This window comes from Manis pentadactyla, chromosome 15, assembly GCF_030020395.1.
Source record: "Manis pentadactyla isolate mManPen7 chromosome 15, mManPen7.hap1, whole genome shotgun sequence".
NCBI lineage: Eukaryota > Metazoa > Chordata > Mammalia > Pholidota > Manidae > Manis > Manis pentadactyla.
This window is the reverse complement of record NC_080033.1, coordinates 700941-724038: the sequence shown is the minus strand read 5'-3', so window position 1 is coordinate 724038 and position 23098 is coordinate 700941. Positions and strand designations below refer to the sequence as shown.

Here is a 23098-nt window from a genome sequence, read left to right as displayed (position 1 = left end):
GCCTTCCTGCCACGGGCATGCTGGGAACGTCACATGCAAATTAAGCGGGCACCGAACGCTCCGCCCTTTCTACGTTTGCAGGATGTCATGCGCAGGCGCGTGGAAGTTGTACTTCTAAATAAAAGTTTATACAAGTTCAGTGGAGAAGGTGGCGGCGGCGGGGCCAGGGCCCAGGTAAGTGGGCGTTAGCAAAGGCTGGGATGAGGAGGGAAGAGACCGGGTTTCAGCAGCGGGAACCCCAGACTCACTTCTCTGATATCCAAGCGTCTCGGGTCCCCAAAGCGTCCAACCTGAGTTGGGCAGATGGGACTACACCTCCCAGCAGGCTACGCGGTGAGCCAAAGCGGACGGAAGGGAGTGTTTGCCATGAAGCCTCCTGGGATTGGTAGTTCCTGGTGTTTTAAGGACATGGGTAGTTTGACGTATGTCTTAAGAATCCAGAAGTTGGAGCCCCAGCCCCCTTCTCTCACAGACTCAAGAGTCCAGACCCCAAGCTACCTTCTCCAAAAACTCAAGAGTCCAGGCCCCCTTCTGCCTTAGACCCAGGAATCCGTGTCTCCAGCCTCGTCCTCTCCCAGGATCAACGAGTCTTCGTTCTCATCCCTCTTCTTCCTTCGGGAACTCAAGAGTCTGGGTCCCCAAGCCCCAACTCCTCCAAAAGACTGTAGGAGTCCAGATCTCCAGCCCCTTCCTCACTTGGGGACTTAGGAGTCCTGGCCCCCTCCTCATTTAGTGACTAGGAGTTTGGGCCTCAAGCCTCCACTTCTGCCGAACCCTGGAGTCCGTCCCCCATGACCCTCTCTCACAGGTGCCCGCATGGCAGGGTCGGAAGAGCTTGGGCTCCGAGAGGACACGCTGAGGGTCCTAGCTGCCTTCCTTAGGCGGGGTGAGGCTTCCGGTTCCCCCGTTCCAACCCTACCCAGGTAAAGGGAGTTGTCCTCCTCCCTCAGGGGCCTGCATTTGGGCTGGCGAATATCTAACTCCTGCTCCTGGCTTGTCTGTCTCCCTTCCCCTCTTATGTGTCTGGCTCTATTCCTTGTCTGGGGGGGTTGTCAGGAGAAACGCTCAGTGGGAGGAAAAGGACTGCTTGCAAGGGACTTTGGGGTCACTCTCTCAGGTCCCCTTCTCCAGGATCCCTGCCCAGGAGCCAACAGACTTCCTGAGCCGCCTTCGAAGATGTCTTCCCTGCCCTCTGGGGCGAGGTGCAGTTCCCCTCAAGTCCCCTCGGCCTTGCTCCTTGCCCCTCCACCCCTGCTATGGTTCAGAGCCTGGTAAGAGATTTCCCCAGATCACCCATGAACTGGCAAGACCAGAAGCTTTGATTCTTAAAGCATAGACAGGATCAGGAAGTAGTTCAAGATTGCTCAGCTAGAGAGTAACTATGTGGGGACTCCTATCCTCGCCATTCCGTGCTCCTCCCCACCTTCCTCCCCAGTCAGATTGCTGTCTCTCGAGTCTGTGAGCTGGCTTCAGAAGGACTTTTGGTCCCTTTCTATTTGTTTTCTCTTTCCTACATGCTTCCCTTACCCTACAACTTTTGTACCAGTAACCCGGGTAAAAGGCAGGAGACCTGGTCTTCCATCAAAGCTCCCTGGCTGTTTGGTTATATGACTCTGAGGAAAATCCCTTTCTTCCCTACTTCTGTGTTTCTCCAGTAGCAAAGTAGGAATGAGGGGTGGTCATTGGACTTGATCAAGAGTGGACTTGATTAAAAGGTTTCCTTTCATATGTGAACCTAGATAGACAAATAATGGCTACTGGGAGTGTTAGCTTGAAAAGGATTCCACAGCTGAGGAGGAGAGTTCTGTGACCTGTTGATGATGCCTGACATGGGGAGGGATAGATCGGTAGCAACTGGAGTGCATGTGTTTGCCTTCCTTGGATGAGATCATCTTCAAGGTTTTGATGTCCTGGCGACCCATCATTGACTCTTTTCAGGCCCAGCTACTCCAGACTTCTATGCCCTGGTGGCCCAGCGGCTGGAACAGCTGGTCCAAGAGAAACTGAGATCCCCACCTAGCCCAGGTGAGGTGCAGAGAGGCCCTGGAGAGGGATGAGGGTAGGATTGCCAGGGTCCGCCCCTAGCTGAATTCTCTTGTACCCCCCAGAGTTGCAGAGTCCTCCACCCACAGAGAAGGAAGCCCTGCTGCGGAGGCTGGTGGCCTTGCTGGAGGAGGAGGCAGAAGTCATCAATGAAAAGGTGACAGGCAACCTGTTCCATCCCTTAGCTAGGATATGAATTTCCGGATGGTTAGGGGCATTGGGGTCAAAAGCTGGGTCTGCATTCTCATTGGATGGTCACATAGGGAGAGGGTGGGACAAAGCTTCAGTGAAAGGCTGAGTGACAGAGGTATGGTCCGGGCAGCACAGTAAGAGTGGCTTTCTTTGATCGTTATAGAGGGGCCTGGCCTAAAAGCGTGGGGTGTACCCTCAGAAACATGATCTAGGAAACAGACTGGGAACAGTTGAAGTAAGGGAGTGAATGTATGGTGGGAGGATAGGGGAGGTGGAGAGGGCTGTCTAAAATATGTAGCAGCCCTAATATCTGTATAGGGGCATGACCTAGAACGTGGGGGAAATGGACTCTGGTGGAAGCGTGGCTTGTGACTCCGCCCTTGTGTTTGCTCAGAAGTTTGGGCAGATTGTATGGTCCTGTAATATTCATTGTGTGGTGAAAGGCAAGGTTGTTGTAGACCTTAGCCTGGCCTCAGGGGCTGCCTGAGAAGCCCACCGGGGCCGGGGCCTGAAGGTCTAACATTTTACAACCCCGGGTTTTCAGCCACCTTCCCGGGAGTAGTTTGGCAGAGACGTAGTCTAGTTCATGATTGGTTTGTTGTGTGTCTAGAACGCTCCGGGACCCGGAAGCCACGCCTCCCACCCCCTTATTGGCTGGCGTGACTGAAGCGGACCCTGCCTCTTCCCCTCCCCACCCCACAGCTGGCCTCAGACCCCGCCCTGCGCGGAAAGCTGGCCCGCCTCTCCGCGGGCTCCTTCGCCCGCCTAGTGGAGCTGTTCTCCAGCCGGGAGGGCAGCGCTCACCCCTGTCAAGCGCGCCCCTTGTTGGCGTGCCCCGGGCCTCCACCGCCATCCCCGGAGCCCCTGGCCCGCCTAGCCCTGGCCATGGAGCTGAGCCGGCGCGTGGCCCGGCTCGGGGGCACCTTGGCTGGACTCAGCGTGGAGCATGTGCACAGCTTCGCGCCCTGGATCCAGGCCCAAGGGGGCTGGGTGAGCCGCCAAAGCCTTTCTGGGGCTCCCTTTACCCAACTGTACTGTGGGTGTTGGGGGGACGTGGCTTCTTTTCAGACTTCACACGTGTTCTCCCAGCCCTACCTCTCACCTGTTCTGAGTCTGAGCACCCGCTGTACACCAAGCACTGCGGTCATCTCGCAGACCCCATGCCCGCCTTAAGCCACTCTGGTATAGACTGTTAGAGTCGGAAACAAGTGAGGCCTGGACCTCAGTTTTCTCATCTGTAAAGGGGAGAGGTACCACCTAATTCAAAGGGTTATTGTGAGGATTAAAATGAGATGGTCCTTGTAGGTACTTGGCATTCCGTGGGCATTTGTGTGATTATCTGGTGACTGTCAGCCTCTCCCACACTGCCTGCCGGAATGCCCTTGCCCGGGTATCTCCCTGCCTCACCTCTGCTCTGCTCAAGTTATCACCCCTAGTAAAACCTTCCTGGTCTCGCTTTAAAATCGCAACCATAGCCAACGCCCTCCCACCCGCTCCCTTTCCCTCTGCTGCTTTACTCCCGTCCATAACACTGCACCTTTCAACCCACACCTTCTAACAGGTGGTAGAAACGACTTGTTTTACTTAACTATTTCTTTTTATTTCTTGTCTCCCTTCGCCCATAACATACCAGCTTCAGAAAACCAGGAAGTCTTAACCTTGCTTGGTCACTGCTTTAAATCTAGTGCGGGGCTCAGAGCTGGACTGGGCTCTAATCTACTGGCTGTGTGACCTTGGCAACTGTCCGCATCTCTCAGAGCACCAGTCTCCCCCCGCCCAATGGGCACCACCTCACTTACCCTGCCTTGTCGCAGTGGGGATTCAGTGAGAGAAGGACGCATGCCAGGCTCTCACTATGTAACCACTGCTTCACGGACTGATAGGAGCTGGCAGGTGTGTGCTTGAGCATCAAGGAGACCAGTAAGGCTGGAGCGAGAGGGAGAGAGCGAAAGATGAGAGCAGGAGGGGCGGCCACATGGTGCAGGGCCTGTGGTCACGGTGAGAACTTCGGCTTTGAGTGTGAGCCAGGAGTACGCGAGGGCGCTGAGCCGACTTAGGTGTTGACCGGCGCCCTCTGGCGGCTGCGTGGGGGGATACTCTAGGGGGTGAGGGCGGAAGTAAGGAGTCCGGAGCAGGAGCTGAGGCTGGAGACGAGAGTGGGGTTCTCTGAGGATTATCGGGGGGGTTCTGGATTTAATTTGGAGGTAGAGCCGATAGACTTCTCTAATGGGGTCTGGGTGGTGACTGAGTGGAAGACGGGGGTCAAGCATAATGCCAGGGATGCTGGCCTGTGCGTCTGTAGGGCTACATCTGGTGTTCCCTGAGGTGGGGAGAGCACTGCGGGGGAAAGGGGGAACGAGTCTGTGGGAGAGTCAGACAGGACTGCAGGCGGTCCAGTGACGGGAGAGTCACCCTTCAGACCTCAAGGCAAGGCGATGAGGGGACAGTGGATCTAATTGTCTGGAGCTCAGCACAGAAGCTGGTTTACTTGTGAAACTTACTATTTTTACTGGTAAGCTTTGCCAGGTGCTGGGCGAGGACTTCAGTGGAATGATCCCATTTAAACTCCACAACAATCTTTGGGATTTGGTTATTATCGTTGTCTTACAGGAACTTACAGGGAACTTCCTTCTTGCAGGGGGCTGGGATCAGGAGTTTGACACAAAGCCAGAGTTCTTAATCATTAAAACCCCAGGACTTTGTTCCCCTTCTCCAGGTCTCTGTCTGTCCCACTCTGGTGCCCGGCCTTCCAGCCTGCGGCTATCTTTCCCTCTCTCTCTGGGCCTGTATCCTAGAGTCTGCGCACACTCACCCCCCTGTCCCTGCCCGCCTCTCTGGCTCCTTGCCTTCCCGTCTCCGCTCCCACCGGGCGGGTGCAGATGCCACTGTGAGTGGGGGACCCCTCTCTGCTCAGCACTCTGCTGCTTTTCCCCTCCAGGAGGGCATCCTGGCTGTTTCACCTGTGGACTTGAACCTACCCCTGGACTGAGATCTTCCTCAGAAGCTGCGACAGGATCAGACCTCTTGTCCCCCTTTTCCGAGCCTCCCTCTTCCACTCAGGGCTGTGGGGTGGTGGCTGCCCCTCCCTGTTTTTGCCAAAAATAAATTGTTTAATGTTTTTTCTTATTAAAAAGTTTTTCAAGTAATTGTCCTTTCACTCAAGAGCTCAAGTTCTAAGTACAGGAGATTTGGTTCAGAAATCTCTCTGACTTGTAAACTGAGGACAGAGCCAACCCGTTCATTCTAGAAATATTTAGGTGGAGCACCTGTCACCTAAACATACGGCTTGTTTGTGGACATCTGCAAATAGGATTCCAGTTAATTACATTTTTTTTCCCTATTTGCATGATTTATTTATTCCAGCGAATCCCATCCTGTTAGCCCTGGAGTCTTTCTGGCTAGTTCCAGAAGAAAGTTATGATCTTCCTACATGGGGGCATCCAACCACCACCATCTTCTCGTTTTTCTCCCCCTACTCTTCCTTCTGAGCCATTTTTGCTGGTTTCTCCTTATTTACCTGTAGACCAGGGGTTTGTCACTTTTTTAGGGCTATAGCCCCTGTGATGGGTGTGCCTAACTCCTTGTGGGTTCCCAGACCCAATTCTAATGTGTGTGTGGGGGGGTGTCTCATCTTGAGAACTGAGCGATTTTCAAGCATCAGCGGGGTATCCAAGAACTCGATTCTGATGCTCTCTGCCCAGAGACAGCACCAGATTCCCCAGGCTAAGGGCTCCGTCCTACAAGACTGCCCTCCACCCCCAACTCCAGACGCCGGTCGCAAGCCCCAGGCTGTTAACCTGTGCTTCCCACCTACGGGCTACAGATTGGAGGTTCCAACCATCTCCTCCTTAGGTTCGATGAATTTGCTAGAGCAGCTCACAGAGCTCAGGAAAACACTTATGTTTACCAGTTTAATAAAGGATACAAGTTAACAGCCAGATGAGGAGATACACAGGACGAGGGCCCAGATGAAGGAGCTTCTATCCTGGAGCTTGCAGGGTCTGGCTTGGCACACGGTGGCATTCTGCTGCCCCAGGCCTAGGAGGTCTCTCAGACAGAGAAGCAGGAAGCAAGCCAGCACAGAGCGGTTAGGTTCTCACGGGTTCTTGTGAGGGTTTAATTGCGTAGTCGTGATTAAATTATTGGCTGTTGGCTAATTCAGCCTCCAGCCACGCCCTTGGGTGGGCCCAACCGTCTCATTAACATGACAAGACACCCATTTCACCTTTAAGACTGCAATGGAGGCCGGGGTTCTTGTTCACAGAGCCGCAGAATGAACTGCGGGACCAGTCATGGTAGGAGAGCAAGGCAGAGGCATTTATTTTGAGAGAAAGCGAACAGACAGACCTCCTGGCTCAAGCCAGGAGGGGAGAAGAGAGGCCCCCAGGGTGGTGCGTTGTCTAGGCAGTTGGGAGACAAAGGGTTAGGGATGTACACCTGCTAAGTGGTCCCATATACCTTTGAAGAAATACTAAGTTTCTTATTAGTCTTCCTAGTTGTTTACAAGAATTCTACTGCTCTCATTTTCCTCCCAGGATAGCAGCTTCCTGGTCTGGGAGTCTATCACTCAAGGCCGCCTGCTTTGCTCCCAAGGTGGGCTGAGTTATTGTCTTACTTTTTAACTAATTGGGTTTTAAGATGGAATCCTTCCTGTTTTTACTATGTTGTTCTGGGCTTGCTTGCTACATTGCCCAAGTTGCAACAAATCATTTATTTAGGGCTGGAGGAAGAAAGGCAGCACTTGGGTAAAGTTAGAAAAATAAGCTGGGCCCCCCTCAGTAGGCCAAAGCAAATCTCACAGTGGACTATCTGGCTTTGTTTTTTTCCAGAGGCCCTCACCCTACTCTGCCTAAGCCCACGGTCCCTTCCTCACGTTTCCAGGAACCGTGGGTGAAGACCAGATATGCCAGGTTATGACTCATTATATCACAGCCCCCTTAACAGAATTATATTTATAAATGCATAAAATGAAATGTCGAGAATTACAAAGGAGGCTACTTACACTCTATCCTCATTATATATTTGTGAATCACCTACTCATTAAAATTTGTTCATAATCCCCAAATTAATACGGTGCTTTCATTGTTGGTGGTGGGCATGGATATGCTCAGAGCAGCAAATGATTTGACTTGTCCAGTAGGCACCCTTTCAGCTAGGGGTGAGCAAGCCCACCCCCTGTCTTGTTTCAGCTCTCATACTGTAAACAAGCATCCTTTCCACAATCTATTTAGAGCCACATGGTTTGCATTTCTGTGCATTTTGTGGCGATTTCACCGTTCAGAACAGCCTCAAAAGGAGTGCTGAAGTGCTGTCTAGTGTTCCTAAGTGCCACAGGGCTGTGGTGTGCCTTTGTTAAATAAACTTCAGTCAGGCACAGTTAGCTGTGAGTTCAATGTGACTGAATTAACAATGTACATTAAATGAGGTACCTTTAAATAGAAAACAGCTACAAAATAAGGTTACATATTGCTGGGTTGACAAAAGTGTTCTATGACAAGGGGCTCGCAGGAAGCGTGCTTCATTAACATATTAATGAAAAACACCTAGGGGGGATCTAATGACCATGATTTCTTAGAGCAGGAATGACATTTTGAGGTCTATTAGTTCCTGCTGTGTAACAAGTCACAAAAATCTAGCAGCTTCCATGTATAATCACAGTTTCTGTGGATCAGGGATGTGGGTGCAGCTTAGCTGGGTGCTCTGCTTGGGGTCTCCCCAGGCTGTGATCAAGTTCTCAGTTTCTCTCTCATCTGAGGCTGGAGGTCCTCTTCCCAGCACACTTGGGGCTTAACAGAATTTATTTCCTTAACAGCTGTGGGACTCATGGCCAGGACCAGCAGGAGAATCCATGTGGCCTCCGAGAACACCTGTGCTCCCTTTTAAGGGGATTCCATTGGATTAAGTCAGGCCCACCAGGATGATGATTAATTTAAGGTGTGGGGCCTTAATTACATCTGCAAAATCCCTTTCCCTTTGCCATGTAAGGTGACATCCCCATCTCCTTTGTCATATAACCCAGCCTACTCCTGAGTATATAACATTAAAGGTCGGAGATCATGGAGGCCATCATAATTCTGCCCACTGCACAGTTATCCGCAACAACTGTCAGGTGACAGGCAAACATCTGTGATTTATGTTGGGGACCAGGTCACAGGAACTAATCTCCCTTTGTTGTGTTGTCCAAACTCTCCATGGAAAGAAGGACTTAGTGGTTTTGTAAGAGTTGTGAGTTTCTACCAGCACAGCTCATGGACATCTGAATTGTCCATTTGACCCAGATCATGGACACCTATGTCTTCTTCTAACCACACTTCTAATCACACCAGCTCCCCAGTGACCATGTGCATTCCATGATCTGTGCCCTCGAACAGCACTTTCCAATAAAAATATAATAGGAGCAATATATGTTGTTTAGAATACATTGGTAGCTCCTTAAAGCCAAGTAAAAAGTAATATGTAAATTCATTCTGACATTAATTTTCATTCACCCCGTTTACCCAAAATAGAATCATTTCAACATGTAATCAGTATTAAAAAATTAATATCACAGATTCCTTTAGTAAAGGTTTTCAGACCCAGTTGTGTATTTTACGCTCCCAGCACATCTTAGTTCAGACTTGCCACAGTCCATTGCTCAATCGCCCCACATGGGGAGTGGCTGCCACACTGGAAAATGCAGAATTTGATGCTGACCACTCCCACATTTCTGACTCCAGCTCAGACCTTTACCCTGAACTCTATACCCTCTATACCCATGTATCTCCCTGCATAGTGCCATCCCCCTTTCAATGACATTTAGTTATTCCCTAGTATTGTAGAAATGGTTTGTTACAGTTTTTTGTTTGTAGTAGCAGTACAGAGCAACAGTAACTGATTGGGTCAAAACTCTAGGAAATTGGTGGGGGGAAGGGTAAAAAAATAAACAAGAAAACCTTGCTGACCATTTGGAACAATAGCCAAAAAAATTTTTTTAAAGAAAAGCTTCAGAATTCACACAGCGTACACTGTAGCAGACACTGATATTTGATTAATTGGACTTGATAAAAATTTTAAATCTCTGCTATGTTAAGAAAATGAAAAGACAGAGCACAGACAGGGAGAAAATATTCAAAGTATATATATCCGACAGACCTGTATCCAGAAGCTATAGAGAACATTTACAATTTGTGAATAAGGAAACAATGCCACTTTTAAAAATGGGCAGTAGACTGAACAGACACCTAATAAAAGAAGATACACAAATGGTCAATCAACACATGTAAAGATGCTTAACAAAATTCATGGTCAGGGCAATGCAGATGACAGCCAGTGAGCTCTCTCTTCATTCCTCCTGAATGGTTTACATTGACGACTGATCTTATCACGCGCTGGTGAGGATGTGGAGCAACTGGAACTGTACATACACCCCTTATGGGATTACAAAGTGATAGAACACACTGGAAAACTTTGGGGCAGTTTCTTATGAAGTTAAACATACACTTAGCATATGACCCAGCCATGTGCTCCTGGGTTTACCCAAGAGAAATGAGTGTGTATGGCCAAGCGGAGGGGCCCGTGCTGCCCCCTCTCATGTGAAGAAGGGCTGGGGCGCTTCTGGCCTAGCTCCCATCTGACCACAGCGCAGTGGGTGGGGAAGACTGGGATATGAACGTTCACGGCCACTTCATTCATAATACCCCCAATCTGGAAATAACCCAGCAGTGTGGCAGCAGGAACATGGATAGACAAACTGATACATCCATACAATGGAATACTCCTGAGCAATAAAAAGGATTGCACAACTGTTAACATGTAACAACTTGGAAGAATCTCAGAAGCATTATGCTGAATGAGGGAAGATACAAAATAGCAAATACTGTGTGATTCCATTCATAGAAACTTTTAGAAAAGGAAAAGCTACAGTACAGTGACAGAAAACAGAAAGTGTTGCTCCTGGGGTTGGGTGGGAGAGAAATTGACTGGAAAGGGTCGTGAAAGAACTTTCTGAGGTGATGAATATATTCTACAAGTTGTATTAATCTTTACTCAACTACAGATGGTCCCGAACTTACAGTATACATTCGGATAGCCTCTCGTGATGCTGGGCTGCAGCAGCCAGCCTCAGCTCCTCATCCATACAACCATACAGGCCAACAACCATACACTTACAACCATTCGTTTTTTAACTTCCAGTACAGTATTCAAGAAATTACGTGAGATAGTGAACACATCATTATAAAATAGGCTTTGTGTAAGTGTAGTTTGCCCAACTGTAGGCTAACGTGAGTACATTTAAGGTATGTTAGGCTAAACTGTGACGTTAGATTAGATGTATTGAATCCACTTTTGACTTCCCGATATTTTCAACTTCCGATGGGTTTAACAGGACATAACCCCATGGTAAGTCCAGAAGATCTGGAGTAACTTTTTCCGCAAGTGGAAGAAAGCTTTCTGGAGGAGCTGATGTCTAAGCTGTATCCCGACAGATGTGCAGGATTTGGCCCTCAAAGGGAGGTGGGCGTTCCAGGCAGGGGCAGGGAGGTCAAGTCACTAGTGTGGGGTCGCTGGGTTTAGAAAACTTGGAACGGTTAAGTAGAGGGAGAGTGGTTTAATGTCTTGGAGCCTGAGCCGTATTCCTGGCTTGTTTTGGAACTCGGGACAAGCCTCTCCTCTTTGGGGGCCTCTCACTGCTTTAGTTTTTCCCTCAGATAAATAGGCACAAGCTCCCTAGCTTTCTTGTTCCTCCTGAACGCCCCTGGGCTGGGAGAATCCACCGAAAAGAAGATGAGTGACCATTCCTTTGGGCCAATCGCTGGAAATTAAAGACCCTGTCTTCCTCCCTCCTATTAGGCTAATCGTCGTGTTCTCCTTGAGACCAGCAGCTAGGCGGGGGCTGGCCAAAGGCCGCATGACGTCAAATTTCGGATAAACCTATAGCAGCTACTAAGAGGCGGAACTTTTTGGTGATGGACAGTTCTATTTCAAGATGTCCTCGTAGCGCGAGGTCTGCCGGGAAGCTGTGCTGGGGGCGGGGGGTGGTTGTGGAGGAAAGGGGCGGGAACTCCTGGTTGACTTTGCCCAATCATCAGTCGCAGATCGTGCGACAGACGGGCAGTCTTTCCCATCCTGGTAGACTTAGGGGGGCGGGTCTCTTCACGCCAGATTGGGCGGGTCCCTCAATTTTGATGGACGTCTACTTTGCCCAATTGCTTTGCGGTGTTCCCAGACGGGCCGCCTCCACTGCCAATGAGATCTCCTGGCGGAGTAGTGGTGGGCGGGCCGTGGACCCTCCGGTATAAGGCGGTCCTGGGGGAATGCGGAGAAAGGGGGGGTTCTCAGCGGCCGGAGGAGGAGTAGGTGCGGGTGAAGATGGCGGCAGCCGAGGCCGCGAACTGCATCATGGAGGTGAGCTTCTGGGGCGCCGCCGAGAGCATGGGGCCGTTTGGGAGTCGATGTTTTATGCATTGGTTGTGGGGAAGGGGCTCCGAGTCGGAGGATTGGGCCTGAAGGCCCCCAGCCTTACGGAGTGGCCGCCGCACGCTCCTGACCTGGGGTTACAGTTCGAGGTGCGGGTTGCCTAGTTTTCCCGGGCCTGCGGCACCTGGCCAAGCGGAGGGGCCCGTGCTGCCCCCTCTCACGTGAAGAGGGCTGGGGTCGCTTCTGGCCTAGCTCCCACGTGGCCGCAGCGCAGTGGGTGGGGAGGGGGTGTGCCGTGCCCGGTGGCTCGACGAGCTCCACGTGCGGGACAATGGCCCCGCCCCTGGCCGGGGGAGGGGCGCCCCGGGGGGGCGGGGAGGAGGCTCCGACCCTCCTTTCGAGGCCCCCCAGCCGTCCTCCCCGGGGATCACGACGAATACCTCAGGGTGGGACTTATCTTGCGGCCCTCCGCGGAATAGAGAATCTTTTGGGAGGGGCAGTGTGTCCACCCTGTACTGTCCCCTGCCCTGGACCGTGCATCTGCTTAGGCATCGGTCCAGGTTTCGTGCACTGTCGAGATGGGATTGGAGGAAGACGGGAAATAGGTTCCTTCGGGGCCCCACGTTTCCGGTCCCTGGATTCTCCGCGGCCCCGGGCTTTGGGAGCTGGGGGGGATGGGGCATGCCCCTGTGACCTCCCTCGGTGTGGTGGTGGGGCCGCTGGCTGAAGGAGATCTCTCCTGATAAGGCGCCATGCACCCCCTTGTGGCCATTTCTGGGTGTGTGGGAGGGACATCTTTTTCATGGGGCGTGTCTCAAAGCCCACCTCCCCGTTGGAGCCCTCCCGGGTGAGGCGAAGCAGAGTCTGTTTGCTGGGAAAGGGATGTGATGGATACAGGCTTCTATCTTTACTCCTATTGGAGCCTTTTCTCTCCCCGGCGCATTTGTGAAGGTGGGAGATGACCCCACCCCGTCCCTTCCTGAGGCCCTGTTTGAGGGTCCTGAGGCTGGATGCCTGAAATGGTTTCCCGAGAGGTTTGGTTCTTGTGCAAAGCCAGCCATGTGGGGTTGGTTCCGGTGCTGTGTTTCAAGCCCTCTTGGGGTTTGTCTGGCGGTAATATCGGTGGTATTGAAAAATGGGCCCCAGTGGGAAATCCCCTCACCAGCCATTCTTTATGGTCGCAGTCGCTGCCTTGAGAGAATGGGGGTGGGGCTTGGAGCCCTGTGGGTCATGTCTGTGACTCTGTGCTTCTTGGAGCCTGTAGGGTGTTCACATCTGGAAGAGGCTGATTGAGCCTCTGTATTCCCACCCCTTACCTTGTAGCATTGGGGGGCAGCTCCCAGGGGTCAGTCCAGTGACTCTCATCCCACTTGGCTCCCTCCTGGACCAGAGCCTTAAGGGTGGAGCAAATACTTTCCCCAGAGGTTGCCTCAGGACTTGGCTCCACACTTGGGGCACTGTGGGGCCTGGGGTGGTGTTTGAATGGAAGGAGATGGGCTCGAGGGTCCAGAGTCTGGTCTGGACTCCCACCTTTTTGGGTAGAGGGTAATAAGCGGGGAGACTGGCTCCGTCTGGTTTTGTTTTGGGCTCCCTGAGCCCAAGGCCAGGAGCTAGAGGCCAGGGTGCCAGGTCTGGTGAGAGTGTTGGTGTGCCACACCTCCTTTCCGGAATCCTCTCAGACAAGAGACTTATTAGCAGAGGTGGCAGATGCCCAGTGGGTACACCCTGCCAACCCACTCCCCCAGCTACTCATGGCACCCCAGAATGGGTGTGTGTGTGTCAGGAAGTGTCACCTAATCTGGGGGGATTAGATGAGGAGGAGAAGTGACAGCTGTCAGTGCCTGTGTGCCCAGAGGATGCCAGTTCCTCTGAGCTGGATGGGGGAGGTTGTGTATGGTCATGTGCCTGGCCAGAGAGGGGGGCAGTGCGGGGTGGGCCACCATCTCTCCAGCCATGGGTGGGACAGAACCCCTTCTCTTCCCTCCCCACCTCTTCCACCCTTTTAAAAACAGCCCTACCTCTTTACTTGCTCCCTCTGCCACCACTGCCTGCCACACACAAGGAAAATTGCAGGAAACACCTCCCCTCCCCCAAGAGCCGGGGGTCCCCTGGCCTGGCCCTCCCCTAGCCACTCCCAGTAGCTAATCCTTTCTCCCTGTTACTCTCTCCTAGAATTTTGTAGCCACCTTGGCTAATGGGATGAGCCTCCAGCCGCCTCTTGAAGAAGTAAATATCCTTTTGTGAGACCCTTCCCCCCATAAATATATCTTGCCACACATTAGGCCCTTTCTGGGGGTCTAACCGTCATTCCTCTAACTTCAAACCAGTTTATCCTGTGCCCCGGAAACATTTAGTACAAACTCCCTTCAGGTCTGGCCTCCCCCAAGTATTGTGGCTACTTCCTTAACTCCACTTCCAGCCCCCCTTTGCCCTTCCCAGTTCTGCCTTCCCCTCCTCTCCCCAGCTGTGGGCTGAGCTAGAGACGGGGGCAGAGAGACTGGAGAGATGGTAGGCGTGGCTGAGGTATCGGGGTACTACCTGGATGGTGCTCTGGGGGGGGTCCTGGAAGAGGAAAATGGGTTGTTAGGTTTGGGGGTTTGGGGAGGCAGCATGGCAGGCGGAGTCTATGAGGTTGCCATGGTACAATTTGGGGGGTAGTTCTATACTTCAGGAAGAAGTAGGGACTTGGAACTGTAAAAGGTCTTGGAGGGCCTCCAGATTTGACCCATCCGCGTCCTCCCAGGTCTCCTGTGGCCAAGCAGAAAGCAGCGAGAAACCCAACGCTGAGGACATGACGTCCAAAGATTACTACTTTGACTCCTATGCTCACTTTGGCATTCACGAGGTGAGTGGACAGCTCCTAAGGCTGCTGAAGCCCAAGGGGATTAATATATGGGAACGCTGGCACTGAATCTCCCGCGCAAGCGCACTGCATCCCCTGGCAGCGGGCCACCACTCTGTGCGCGAGGCTGACACCCCAGGGTCGCCGCTCTCTGCCGTTGCCTTGGAAACCGGGCTTAGCCAGGAGCTCAGTGGGGCGCTGTTGGGCTGCAGTGCGCGCGCACCGTGCATGCCTGTGATATCAGCCAGAGGTCAAGGCGTGCCGGTCTCTGCTGCCCTCTGGTGACGGGAGGGGGGACTGTCCCCCAGCTGGTCGTGCCTTGTGTGCCGGCGGTTTCTCCATCCTTACCAGATTGTGGAGGCTGAGGTTCCAGCAGCTGGGATGGGTTCTGAGGATTTTTCTTTTCATTTATTTCTGTCTCTTTCTTTTAATTGTGGTAGAATATATTTAAAAATTCACTGTGTTTAAGAGTATAGTTCAGTGTCATTAAGTTACTGAGGACTTTTTAAACCAAGGATTGCTGGGGTTTTTAGGAGGCAGTGGTAGAATACGGCTACGGTTCAGTCCATCCAGTCTGGTTTTACAGATTGGGAAACTGAGGCACAAGGAAGGGTAATGACTTGTTCCAAGGGGACTAAGCAAATGGGAGGGCTGAGTCCAGCTCTCCAAACTGTCAGCATGTCAGAGGCCAGGGCAACCTGTGTTTCAGCTGGGCACAGGCCTGTTCCTGCTATCTTTGTATCCCATGCCCTCCCCCAGGAAATGCTGAAAGATGAGGTTCGCACCCTCACATACCGCAATTCCATGTTTCACAACCGGCACCTCTTCAAGGACAAGGTGGTGCTGGATGTGGGCTCAGGCACGGGGATCCTCTGCATGTTTGCGGCCAAGGCTGGGGCCCGCAGGGTCATCGGGGTGAGTTTCCTAGGCAGCTGAGCCGGCCTGGGCCGAGGGATGGAGAGGGGGCTCCTCAGGGCTCAGGGATTGGATGGAAGGGGATGCGGTCTGAGGATAGGATGGGGGGTGTCTCACCCTCCCTTCTTCCTGGGCCCCCAGATCGAGTGTTCCAGTATCTCTGATTATGCGGTGAAGATCGTCAAAGCCAACAAGTTAGATCATGGTGAGCCCAGGAAGAGAATGGGTTTGCGGGGATGGCCTGGGTGATTTCCTGCTTCCCCAGGGCCCTTGGCAGTGGGGTGGGGGCCACTGAACACAGATTCAGCCATTCCTCCCCTGTTGGACTGCAGGCTGCCAGCAGCCTGAGAATCCAGCCTTCTCAGAACCTATGACCTTTAGTGGTGAGCATGTTCTGCCTCTTAGAAATTGAATGGTGGAATCTCAAGCTTGGAGTCCCAGTCTTAAAATGTTAGGGTGAGAAGCATCTTTAGTTTCTCTGGGGAGTGATAGGGTCATGTGGTTGACACCTGAGGGCCCACAGTGAGAAGCCTCCATGAAGGCACCCTTCCGCGAGGCCCTGCGTCTAGCCAACACTCCCAGAGATGTCCGCACCACAAGCAACAGCACATGTAAACGTGGACTACATTCACGTGCATGTTTTTTCCGCAATACGTTTCATACAGATCTTTTGCCCTTTGCTTTTTTTACATGCTTGACAGGTAGTTTAACATGTTTCCAGAAATTGAGAGGCTGTTGCTTTTTTTGGCGACAGCTGTCAGGAGCCCCTTCTGTGTCCTGGTTTTCTTCATTAGGCCCTTGGTGATAACTCACTTAAGATGCACCTGGGATTTCATCCCTTCACACGTAATGTAATTTCATGTTCAGACTAGTGTATCTGTGAGGTCAGATGATAAAAGTAGGATTGCTTGGATCAGTTTACTTACGTGAATAAGTTGGGTAGATGTTCCCGAATTGCCTTTGAGTTCTCACCTGCGGGGCTTGAGGGGGTAGCGAACATAGAACGATGGTGGGCTTTCTGGGTGTGAGGGCTCAGTTTCTAGCATTCTAGAAACTGACGTGATTTTTTTTGTCATTAGAGATACTAATAAAATAATGCCCCAGCACCCATCACTTTAGCTTTTAAGTATCTCCATTTGAAGAAAATTTCAACCATGATACCATTTCCCTATAAATCCTGCTGTGTGTGTCTCTGTATTGCATAAGGCTTTTTTTAAAATTATTTTTTATTAAGGTATTGATAAACACTCTTATGAAGGTTTCACATGAGAAAACAATGTGGCTACTACATTTACCTATATTATCAAGTCCCCACCCAATACCCCAATGCAGTCACTGGCCATGAGTGTCGTAAGGTGTTGGATAAGGCCATTTTAAAAACATGACTCTGCTGTTAGCGAGAAAATCTTCACATCACCTGATACCGAATCCACATCAGATTTGTGCTTCTGCTTCAATATACAGAGTGGTGAATGGATTTTAAAACTGGGTTAGCAGTGTGGCTTCAGCTGACAGAGTCTTTGAAGATGCCCTGGTGCCAGCCCTTGGCCCTTCCTTGAGGAGATAAGGGCTGCCCCAGTGGGGTCCCCAGGCCTAGGCCCTGCAGGGGAGGTGAGCAGATGGTGGGGGCTGGTCGCATTTGCCCGTCTGCCCCCTGCAGTGGTGACCATCATCAAGGGGAAGGTGGAGGAGGTGGAGCTTCCGGTGGAGAAGGTGGACATCATCATCAGTGAGTGGATGGGCTACTGCCTCTTCTACGAGTCGATGCTCAACACCGTGCTCTATGCCCGAGACAAGTGGCTGGTGAGGCCCCTGGCAGGGTGGGAGCAGCTCACACGGGCTAGGGTCCTGCAGCTGCTTCGTGGACGCCCAGCAGGGTTCCAGGCAGAAACCAAAAGCTGTGCTAGGTGTTTGCCACCCAGAGGACTTAATACAGGGGACCGGCTGGCTGCACAGCTAGTGGAAGGCCTTATAGCCACAGTGGGATGTAATGGGCACTGGAAGATAGACAGGGACACGGTGGTGGTATGGTGCCAGGAGGGAGTTAGCACTGGGAAGAAGACCAGAGGGCAGAGAGAGAGGAAGTGACTGGAAGGCCATGGTTCCAGGTGCTCAGATCAGAGCAGGCCTGCCAGGGGAGGTTACTGAGATCTGAATAAAAGATGGGAAGGAGCTGTGTGGGATCTGAGGGAAGAGCATTCTGTCTGGACAGAGGAGATAGTGCAAAGGTCCTGGGGCAAGAGTGTTCTTGCTGCATGTTGGGAGCTGAAAGGCAGTGCAGTGAGGGTCTGGGAGAGCAGTAAGGTGTGAGGGGTAGAGGGGCATGTGCAGAGCTCATGGGGCCTATGGACCCCCATGAGATGTTGCTTTTTGTCTCAGAGTAGCCAGGGAGGGTTCCGAGGATCCTTTAGAAGCTCTGACTTAGGTGTTCCTAGACATCATCTGGCAGCCATATGCGGAGTAGACTAGGGCATGAAGGCAGAATCCGGGAACCAGTGAGGAGGCCACTCTGCAAGTCCAGGTGGGAAATACCGGCAGCTCACACCAGGGTGGGGGCAAGTGGGTGGATAGAGACCAGATTGTCAAGTTCCGGGGCAGTGGTCCAAGGCCCCCCGCCTTCATATCCTCACCCTACCCCTCTACAGGCACCCGATGGCCTCATCTTCCCAGACCGAGCCACACTGTACGTGACAGCCATCGAAGACCGGCAGTACAAAGACTACAAGATCCACTGTGAGCTCAAGGCCTTGAGGAGCACGTGGGGCAGGTGGGCTGGGCCTGGGCATCCCCAGTGGGCTCACCCCTCCTCCCTACCTGCCTCCCCAGGGTGGGAGAATGTGTACGGCTTTGACATGTCTTGCATCAAAGATGTGGCCATCAAGGAGCCCCTGGTGGACGTGGTGGACCCCAAGCAGCTGGTCACTAACGCCTGCCTCATAAAGGTGAGGTGGTAGGTGTGGCCAGGTGTCAAAGGGTTGGAATCAAAAGGCAGAACTGGCCCTTGTGAGAGACCTCAGGGCCTGGTCTATTTGCCCAAGTTTCTGGGAGTCTGACTTGCCTGTCAGCTAGAGGTGGCGCTAGAGGCCCAGAGAAGTCGTTTCATCCCTTAAGCTTTGTGAGCCAAGCAGACCATTGGGTTCTGAGCCAGCAGTGGGCAAGACCAGACCAGCTGCCCACCCCTGGGCACAGGGCACACCTGAGGCAGGCAGCCCCAGCCCAGGCCAGTGCACTAAATGCAGGAAGCTGAGGCCACGAGCCAGTTACTTGCATGGACCAGTAATGTAGAACACCATTGATTTTTGCATCCCCCAATGTCCAGCAAATAGTGTGGGTTGAGACCCCACAATGACCAGACATTGGTGAATCCCAGAACTGTGCTAGGATGTGTGAGGTGGGCAGGACTGGGTTATGGGGTGAAGTTCACGGGGCAAGGGAGACACGGTAGGCAGACACCGACTGGGCTGGCTGCCCTGTCCTGGGCCAGAACCCCCAGCTTTGCCCGAGTGCACCAGGGGCAGGGGGCTGCTGGAGCGTTGACATGATCTCATTGGCAGTGTTTTAATGTCACCATCTTAGCTGACAGGTCAAGTGAGAAGTGGGTAGGAGAGGGCAGGGGTCTGCCCGGCACAGGAGACGGGGCCGGGTGCGGGCAGCATGAGGGCAGAAGGGAGCCAGGTGATATCCAGGTAGAAGTTGTAGTTCTAGGAAGAGGAACTGTCCAGTTTGGGTTTAGATGTGGGAGAGAAAGGACAGAATCCCTGGGGACGCCCCAGCTTTTTCACTTAAGTGCTGGGCCCAGGTGTCGGGTTGTGGGACTCACGGGGCCTGTCCTGCAGGAAGTGGACATCTACACCGTCAAGGTGGAAGACCTGACCTTCACCTCGCCCTTCTGCCTGCAAGTGAAGCGGAACGACTACGTGCACGCCCTCGTGGCCTACTTCAACATCGAGTTCACCCGCTGCCACAAGCGGACAGGCTTCTCCACCAGTGAGGCGCGGGGCGAGTGGGCACGGGGGCGTGAGATGCCATGTTCCTCGGCCAGCCCTGCCCGCTAACCTGAGTGGCATGTGCCTTAGTTTCCCTACCCATGAGATACAGGCAGCAGTTCCTCTCCATGATGAGAGAGGGGGAATTCAGGGATGTGTTGACCCCAGTCAGTGCCCAATAAATGGTCACTGGGTGGTGTGCCTGGCAGAGGGACGGGCGAGGCCACAGACCAGGGCGGGAGGGGCAGGTGCAGGAGGCTGAGAGGAGGCCAGGCAGTTGACCAACTCCACCCCCAGGCCCAGAGTCCCCGTACACACACTGGAAGCAGACGGTGTTCTACATGGAGGACTACCTGACGGTGAAGACTGGCGAGGAGATCTTCGGCACCATTGGCATGCGGCCCAATGCTAAGAATAACGTGAGGCTCTGGGAGTGTCTGGGTGGCATCTCTGCCTGTTTTGTGGTCCTGGAGGCCCTCAGCTCCAAGCCTGCGGCCGGCCTGGCTACACTACTATATGCCTCTGCCTGTTTGGGGCCCTCGGGTCTGTCTACATGGCATGGTTTTATTGAGCACCTAGCTGGTCCATGAGGACCCAGCATGATTTGACGGAACCCCTGCCCTCCTGAGGCTCCCTTTGTAGACATGGGGACACAGTGACATGTAAAGGTCATCTGGAGATGACTTCTGGGTCAGGCTGGGAAGGAACAGGCAGGTGTTAAAACAGATTGGATGGGGCTGGGTGAGAAGTGGCAGGGGGCGAGCTGGCAGGGCCACGTAGCCAGGTATGAGGCTCGGGGTGGGGACAAGGCTGTTTCTTCCCCCTGCTTTTTTCCTCCTGAGCACCAGGCAGGGCACAGCTCCACCCCCAGGCCCGGAGTCCCCTGCCATCACTTGGAGGAAGCAGGTCTGGGGCAAAGGTGGGAGCCCCAGTGCAGCCCGGGGTACCCTGAGTGGGCAGGACAAAGGTGTAGAGAGCCCAGCGCCAGGCCATATGGAGCTCAGGGAGCAGGGTGGAGGGGGCACCAGGTCGTGCTGCCTTCTCTAAGTCAGGGAAGTGAGAGATTCTCACCCAGGGGCGATTTTGCTGCCTCCGGGGGACGTTTGTCACCATCTGGAGCCATTACTGGTCGTGGAGCCAGAAGAGAGTGCCCCTGGCAGCCGTGGGTAGAGGCTGAGGATGCTGCTGACGGTCCTGCAGTGCCCAGGACAGGGAAGAAGGGGCTGCTCAGCCCCAAATGGCAGTGCAGAGGTTGAGAGACCCCAAACCAAAGAGGCAGCAGTAGACACCGCAGATGGGGGAGGAGGACTTGGAGAGGAAGCTGGGAGCCTCGGTGGAGGGCTGGCAGTGAGAGGACTGCTGGGCAGGTGCCATCGGGGTTATTGGTGACCGCCCTGAGCCTGTCCGGGGAGTGCTGGGCGGGGCGCAGGGGACCCGGGATGGGGATTGGCTTCCAGAAAGGGGAGGAGGTGGGAAGTACGGCGCTGGGGTGGAGCTGGAGGAGGGAGTGTGCCGGACAAAGGTTTGCTTATAAAAGGGAAGAGCTGACTTGATGACGGGAGCAGTTTTGATGGGGGGAAACCTCATGATGGGAAAGACTGGAGCTGAGCTCTGTCCCCCCAGGGGCGGCTTGCCTGGGTGCCAGGTGGGTTTGGGCATGCCACGGCTGTTACTGGGAGTCAGGGTTCAGGGCAGATGCTGTTGGGTGGGACCAGCATTGTGGGGGGTACAGCCTCAGGTGTGTGTGGGGGGGACCTGCACCCCCTCTACTGCCTGCTGACCTGGAGAGTTCTGGGTCTCTGCCTTCCCCGTTGCCCCTCACGTGTCCCCTCTCTCCACAGCGTGACCTGGACTTCACCATTGACCTGGACTTCAAGGGTCAGCTGTGTGAGCTGTCCTGCTCCACCGACTACCGGATGCGCTGAGGTGGCGCCTGGTTTTCTCCCTCCCGGGCCGGCCGGCCCCATGTGGGCCCAGGGGCTTTGGCATTCTTAGGCGGTTTCGGGGTCCCCCTTCCTCTCCCTCCCTCTCTCCCACAGAAGGGGGTTTTAGGGGCCTGGGCTGGGGGGTGGGGAGGGCACATCGTGACTGTGTTTTTCATAACTTATGTTTTTATATGGTTGCATTTACGCCAATAAATCCTCAGCTGGGGGACTGCTCAGCTTTCTGGGGCAAAGGGGGGGTTGGAGTTCCATCTGGGAGTGCAGCCCGAGCAGCTGGACATCCCCTGTCCCCACTGTGTCTGGGTCTCTCGCTCCCTTACCCAGGCTTTTTGGGGTCTCAGTTTCCCACAGCCCCCTCTCAGGGTCTTGTCTCAGTCCTCGCCTTACCTCTCCCAGGGTCTCTCCTCATCCCTCAGCGTTGGCATCGCCCTATCTCAGATCCCCGAAGGCCCTGTTGCCTCTAGGCTCCACTGGGCAGGGCTCTAGCTCCCAGTTGGCCTGCCGGGCTGGGGGAGGAGGGTTGGGGCTGTAGGTTCCCAGCATGGCCGGGCCCTGAGGTTCCCCAGAAAGCCAGCTCAAGCCTCCAGACCACACACTGTTCCTCTCCTCGGCTGCTTTTTTCTGTCCAGGACCCTCCAAGGCCAGGCCCCAGCTGACTGGCAGTGACTACTGCCCTTCCTTCTATAGCTGGGGAAATGGGGTCGTGGGGTGGGGGGGGATAGAATCCCTTGGTGGGGGCAGTTCTTGAAACAGCTTGGGGTGGGAGCTGTAGCAGGGTCTTCTGCCCCACTTTACAGAGGTGGACCCCAAGTTATGCTAACCTTCAGAACTCTCCAGGGGCAGTGGTCTATTCAGCCTCTGCTGCAGGCATGGTGTCCTCACCTGCCCACCCCCATTCCCCATTCCCATGGCCCTGTGCATATATCTCGTTGCTCCAGCACGCTGCCCACACAGCCCCGATCATCCGAAATACCATTCTCCCCTCCAGGACAGCTGGAGCCCAGGGTCAGCAGGCACCTCGTGTATCTACACCTATTCCTCTTCCATGATGGTGTCAGCACCAGGCACATTAGGGCCCAGACACTCGGTCCACATCCCCGGGTTTCTCTGTCCCACTTGGCCCAGCCCTGTCTAGAAGTTGCCTGGCCCCTGAGACTCCAGGGTCCCTCTACCTAACTGCTGGCTAGGTCCTTGAGGGGTTGAGGTTGAGGTCAAATTTATACTGTAACCCAGTTTCCCTGCCCCCAACCCTTACTGGCAGACCTTTGCAATGTCACCACCTGCAGGTGTCAGCTGCTCCACCTTAGAGGGGTCGCGTTTCCGGAAGCCTCTCCGGGGCACCGTGGTGTCATCTACACACCCGTGAGGGCTCAAAGGCCACGCGTGCAGTAGATGGGGACCCAGGTTCAAATCTTGCTTCTCTGGCGTGCTGTGTCTATCCAGACTTATGGCGTCAGTTCCCCACCTGGAAAGTGGGGACTGGCCCTGATTTTCCCCCCGCTAAAGCGGGCGCTGAGATTTTCGGGCAGCGAGAATGGGCGGGGCAATACCCCAGTGGAACCACTTTACCCACCGGTTTTCTCGACCGTGCCCTGACGCACGGCGACTGCCGACATCCTGCTGTTGCCCCTCGTCTCCTGTATGCCGGGGGACCTAGACTACAGGCAGGTGAGAAAGGCTGGTGGTGCCAGGGGCAAGGCGCCAAGAAGACCGCAAGGGGCGTGCATCTTTTTCCGGCCACGGTTCTCCGCTTCGGTGGAATAGGAAGGTGATTTGTAAGC

The 23098-nt window shown here is 53.8% G+C and overlaps 2 protein-coding genes across 6 annotated transcripts; both read left to right on the top strand.

The window, feature by feature from the left end:
• The first annotated feature begins 37 nt into the window (after positions 1–37).
• On the top strand, positions 38–5368 carry BCL2L12 (BCL2 like 12). Of its 2 annotated transcripts, XM_036885476.2 has the most exons (7): positions 43–174; positions 809–923; positions 1132–1271; positions 1939–2025; positions 2109–2200; positions 2938–3225; positions 5174–5368. In XM_036885476.2, exons 2-7 carry the CDS (start codon positions 817–819, stop codon positions 5222–5224), a joined length of 765 nt encoding a protein of 254 aa, XP_036741371.2. In that variant the 5' UTR covers positions 43–174; positions 809–816; the 3' UTR covers positions 5225–5368. The 2 variants fall into 2 exon arrangements, with proteins under 2 accessions (XP_057349568.1, XP_036741371.2); XM_057493585.1 differs by lacking the exon at positions 2938–3225 and having other exon boundaries at positions 38–174.
• A 6099-nt stretch (positions 5369–11467) lies between these two features.
• Positions 11468–21525, top strand: PRMT1 (protein arginine methyltransferase 1). 4 transcript variants are annotated; one of them, XM_036885531.2, is made up of 11 exons: positions 11525–11619; positions 13804–13857; positions 14375–14476; positions 15233–15388; positions 15530–15593; positions 17049–17191; positions 18034–18121; positions 18215–18330; positions 19225–19375; positions 19672–19793; positions 21216–21525. In XM_036885531.2, the coding sequence occupies exons 1-11, from the start codon at positions 11584–11586 to the stop codon at positions 21297–21299; spliced, it is 1116 nt and encodes a 371-aa protein (XP_036741426.1). In that variant the 5' UTR covers positions 11525–11583; the 3' UTR covers positions 21300–21525. The 4 variants fall into 4 exon arrangements, with proteins under 4 accessions (XP_036741427.1, XP_036741426.1, XP_036741430.1 ...); XM_036885532.2 differs by lacking the exon at positions 13804–13857 and having other exon boundaries at positions 11468–11619; XM_036885535.2 differs by lacking the exons at positions 11525–11619; positions 13804–13857 and adding an exon at positions 14121–14139.
• Positions 21526–23098: the final 1573 nt, after the last annotated feature.

What these genes read in the sequence shown, in the direction of transcription:
- BCL2L12 (XM_036885476.2), top strand. Translation starts at nt 817, where the DNA reads ATGGCAGGGTCGGAAGAGCTTGGGCTCCGAGAGGACACGCTGAGGGTC. An exon ending in CCCGTTCCAACCCTACCCAG is followed by an intron (nt 924 to 1,131) that starts GTAAAGGGAGTT and finishes CCCCTTCTCCAG; the next exon opens with GATCCCTGCCCAGGAGCCAA. An exon ending in CTGCTATGGTTCAGAGCCTG is followed by an intron (nt 1,272 to 1,938) that starts GTAAGAGATTTC and finishes GACTCTTTTCAG; the next exon opens with GCCCAGCTACTCCAGACTTC.
- PRMT1 (XM_036885531.2), top strand. Translation starts at nt 11,584, where the DNA reads ATGGCGGCAGCCGAGGCCGCGAACTGCATCATGGAG. An exon ending in CCGCGAACTGCATCATGGAG is followed by an intron (nt 11,620 to 13,803) that starts GTGAGCTTCTGG and finishes ACTCTCTCCTAG; the next exon opens with AATTTTGTAGCCACCTTGGC. An exon ending in AGCCAACAAGTTAGATCATG is followed by an intron (nt 15,594 to 17,048) that starts GTGAGCCCAGGA and finishes TGCCCCCTGCAG; the next exon opens with TGGTGACCATCATCAAGGGG.